General features: G+C 45.1%; 1 protein-coding gene across 1 annotated transcript; it reads left to right on the top strand.

Moving 5' to 3' along the window:
• The first annotated feature begins 281 nt into the window (after positions 1–281).
• ARF6 (ADP ribosylation factor 6) lies at positions 282–4,283 on the top strand. The gene is made up of 2 exons (XM_060142879.1): positions 282–416; positions 515–4,283. Exon 2 carries the CDS (start codon positions 998–1,000, stop codon positions 1,523–1,525), a length of 528 nt encoding a protein of 175 aa, XP_059998862.1. The 5' UTR covers positions 282–416; positions 515–997; the 3' UTR covers positions 1,526–4,283.
• The last annotated feature ends 302 nt before the right edge of the window (positions 4,284–4,585 follow it).

The following is a 4,585-nucleotide window of genomic DNA, read 5'->3' as shown; positions in this document are numbered from 1 at the left end:
GCGGGCCCCACACCGTGGAGCTCCGCAGTGGATCGGCTCTTCTGGTTTGAATGGGGGCGGAGGCGGAGACAGCGCGGAAGAGGAATGCAGAGAGTGGACAAGACGCTAGAACAGCGACAGGTGGCCGCGGGTGAGAGTCCGAGATTCGCGGGGGTGGGGGCTGGCCGCACCTGCGAGCCCTCTGAGCCGCCGTAGCCCCGCCCCTCCGCGCGTGGCGCCCCGACGCTTAGCGCGCGGGCTGCTTTCTTTACAGAGGTCGCTCTTGTCCGAACGGGCGGCCTCTGCTGCGCCTGCGTGGAGGGGAAGTGAGGCGGTTTCCTCGGCGCCTTTTCCGGCGGCGGCGGCGGCGGCGGCGGCAGAGCTGGGAGGAGGCGGTGGAGGCCGGAGGGAGCCCGCGCTCGGGGCGGCGGCTGGAGGTAACCTCCTGGGCTGAGCTGGCAAGGCGGGCCCCCTCGGTCTCCACTCTCCTCTGGGGCTCTAGCAGTAACTTCCTTCTCCCTGTCTCTGTCTGCAGGCAGCGCACCGAGTTCCCGCGAGGATCAATGACCTGACGGGGCGCCGGAGCCGCGCTGCCTCTCGGGTGGCCTGGGTCGCTGGTGAGCGTGGTGCTCGCGGACCGGGAGCCGGGCCGAAGGGCCGCAGTCTCCCGCGGCGGAGCGAGTAGAAGGCGGAGGAGCGGGAACCGCGGCGGCGCTCGCGCGGCGCCTGCGGGGGGAAGGGCAGTTCCGGGCCGGGCCGCGCCTCAGCAGGGCGGCGGCTCTCCCGGCGCAGACTCAGCGTCCCGGCGGCCGCGGCGACTGGAGGAATCAAGTTGTGCGGTGGGTGATGCCCGAGTGAGCGACGGGTCCGGGCCTCTCCCCCGAGGAGGCGACTCCCACGCAGGCCGCACGGGCGCCCTCGCGATTGGGAGGCTCCGTTTCGGTTTCGCGGCGGCGGCGTTGTTGGCGGAGGGGACCCGGGACACCTGAATGCCCCCGGCCCCGGCTCCTCCGACGCGATGGGGAAGGTGCTATCTAAGATCTTCGGAAACAAGGAAATGCGGATCCTCATGTTGGGCCTGGACGCAGCCGGCAAGACAACCATCCTGTACAAGTTGAAGCTGGGCCAGTCGGTGACCACCATCCCTACCGTGGGTTTCAACGTGGAGACCGTGACTTACAAAAACGTCAAGTTCAACGTGTGGGATGTGGGCGGCCAGGACAAGATCCGGCCGCTCTGGCGGCATTACTACACCGGGACCCAGGGTCTGATCTTCGTAGTGGACTGCGCCGACCGCGACCGCATCGACGAGGCCCGCCAGGAGCTGCACCGCATTATCAATGACCGGGAGATGAGGGACGCCATAATCCTCATCTTCGCCAACAAGCAGGACCTGCCCGATGCCATGAAACCCCACGAGATCCAGGAGAAACTGGGCCTGACCCGGATTCGGGACAGGAACTGGTATGTGCAGCCCTCCTGTGCCACCTCGGGGGACGGACTCTATGAGGGGCTCACATGGTTAACCTCTAACTACAAATCCTAATGAGCCTCTTCTCCGCCCATCCCCCGGAAGGAGAGAAATCAAAAACCCATTCATAGGATTATCGCCACCATCACCTCTTTCAGTTGCCACTTTCTCTTCTTTGAATTTGAACTCTGGAGTTACCGTTCTGCGGTTTGGGGGAGGGGGTTAGGGGTTTTCTTTTTTGTTTTGTTTTCTTTTTTTTTTTCTTTGCTTTGCGTTAGGATGCTCTGATCTGACTTTTTTGACATGAACACAAAGTGCTAGATGCTCTTGTTGACTTCCAGCAAATGGGATGGGGGAAATATAGCAGTTCTTGGTAAATTCCTTTATAATAATGGTTTGATTTTTTTATTTCGAGAGAATCTTCTTTTCCAATGTATGCTTTTTTCCTTTTTGCCCAGTTTCCTTATCACTTGCTGTAGATGGCTTATTTTGCATTCATGCAGACTGTGTTGCAAGTCTGTTTCATCTAGTAAACTGAAAATTATTGCTTAATCAAACTGCCGTTTGTCTTTTATATTTAAGGCCTTTTTCCCCTCCCTTATGAGTTCTGACTTTAACTTAGTAAATTCAAATGTGACCTTTTATATCTAAGACCAGTATAGTAAACAGCCCACGGTGGCAAATAATGAGTAATATCATTGTAATATGTTCCAGTTGCACATCACTGTGTTAAACAGGTAATGTAAGAAGTTCTTTGAAATTTCAGCTCTTAAGTTCTGAAACATACATCATGCATGAGTAAGGATAAAACTCAAGTTCCCCGTTACATAGCTAACTTACACTGCATAAAACTATGAAAATGTAACCTGTCAAGGACACAGATTTTTTTTTTTCACTGCAAAGTTAGCAACTTTGCTGTGTTTTCCCTTTTTTAACTTTAAAAATAGACTTTTCCAGAAAATGGAGCAATAATGGTGTATGCCACACACAGATGAAATATTTGTAGATATTTTAAGTGACTTTTGGGCAAAACTGGAATATATACTTTTACCATGTTTCAAATGTCTAAGACCAATAGTTTTTAAATTACTAGAATGTTTATTCATGAATAAAGCATTTAACAGTTCAAATTACATGCACCTTTTACCTAGCTGGAAAAAAAAATTCGTGTTTCCACATTACAGCAATTGATTAAGCTGAAGATATAAGTCTTTTTTTTTTAATAGATGAGTGATCCATATCTCCATTAATTAGAACACTGGAAAAGATGTTTTATGGAAAAGGTATTCTGTTTGATTAACTCATGCTAATAGTCAGATACCCTGTTGGTTCAATAATACACTATCTCCTTTGAGGAAGGAAATGTGATGAATGAATGATGTGTAGACTTGAGGAATGACAAAAGGGGAAGTAGGATGCAGAGGAAGAACCTACAGATGACAATGAATGTAAACTTACTTTTCTTCAAGGGTAAGCAGTGTGCTCACTGGTGATATCTAGATCCTAACAAGATTACTTGCTTAGCTGGTTAGGACCAGTAACTAGATTATTGAGACCACTATGATAATACTTTGAACCAAATGTTAATGCTTGATACAGAATTGTGTAGCAGCATCTGGTTCTTACATAGCCTTAAGGATTCATTTTAGAGATCCTCAAGGAATTAAACTTAGGGAATTCAGAAATGTAGACTGCAAAGGCAGTATACAGGAAAAGATGGAGTGGGTTTTGTTTATGAGGGTGTCTGAAAACTAAAATTGAACGGGATATCATGGTATATGATTGGACAGTATTGGTCCTTCATGCTTTGGCCATATTGTATAATGGAGCTTTTACCAAAGATGTATGAGAAGTATAAGGCTATAGAAAGTTAACTCTTCAAACTCCTGACAAACATTTTACTTAAGGCAGATGAGAAGAGGTGCTATGTTGTAGGCTCCTAATGGTGCAGAGGGATTTTTGAATTCAAATGCAACTAAAGTATAAAGTTCTCAGTTTCACTTTAGTAGAAGTATCTCTAGAAATGAAGCTGACACACATCTAAGAACATTTTAGTTGCTTTTAAAATTCCCATAGCTCCATCATAAATTTAATTACTAGTGTTTTAAACGATTACATATTAAGGTACATAAACATGGGTTATATAAATATCAATGTTATAGTAACATCCTGAAGCGACAAGCACAAAGGCATAAATGCCTAAACTGGAGGAAACTTGAAACCCTCATGTTAATTCTTAAATGTAGTATTTCTAACTTGTGACAGACAGATTGGTAGGCAGCCATTTTTTGTTTGTCTTAAAATAACTGGGGGCATAGTTAAAATTTTATACATCAAGTGATTGCTATGGAATGTTGCAGGTGAGATGTGGTTATTTTTAGTTTATATGAAATGTCTTAACTGAAGGTGGGGGGAGGAGGGAAAGCAAATATTTGAAATTTGGAAAACCTTAAACCTTTTGCTAAGAAATTGTAATTTTCACTTACATTTTCTTTAAGGATATAAAAGGTTGATAATTGATGTAGTTAAATTGAATCATAACCACTGATGATCATGGGGCAGGTAATTATAGCCTGCAAAAAAAGTTACAATCTAAGAAGTTAAGAAATAAGATCCTGAAGTTTTTGTTTAATTGCCTCAATTTCTGTATTTTATGTGAATTTATAAACTGAAGTAAGTTTTCAATGAGGTTAATCTTGTCTAATATAAGTAAATGAGTCTGTAGACTGTGATCTCCCCAAACTAAAAAGTACAGTACTTGGAATTGTGTTCTTTATGGTTGTAGTGTTGGTAAAGCACTAATATGCAGAAAATAAAGGAATTACACAGTGCAGTTTCTCACGTTACGTTACTCGTTTGAACTAGATTAAGTGGGACGTGTGGTGTGTTGGGCCATGTTATTCTCCAGGGATATATGGTATAAAGTAACTTAGTTTGGGAGTCACCTAGCTTTTATATGAAGAAAAAAGAGAATGTTTGGTTCTTATAATCCTGGCTATATAGGAGGTTTTGCCCTGATTTAGTTACACCAAATTTAATCTGATTTTATGATAACTTAGGACACAAAAGCAGTTGGAAATTTTTTAAAAATGAAAGTTCTATAGCAGTTTTTATTATGCTACTGCTTTTTCAGAA

Source organism: Lagenorhynchus albirostris, chromosome 1, assembly GCF_949774975.1.
Source record: "Lagenorhynchus albirostris chromosome 1, mLagAlb1.1, whole genome shotgun sequence".
NCBI lineage: Eukaryota > Metazoa > Chordata > Mammalia > Artiodactyla > Delphinidae > Lagenorhynchus > Lagenorhynchus albirostris.
This window is presented reverse-complemented; position numbering and strand designations above follow the sequence as displayed.

Coding starts and splice junctions, on each gene's coding strand:
- ARF6 (XM_060142879.1), top strand. CDS start 998: ATGGGGAAGGTGCTATCTAAGATCTTCGGAAACAAGGAAATGCGGATC.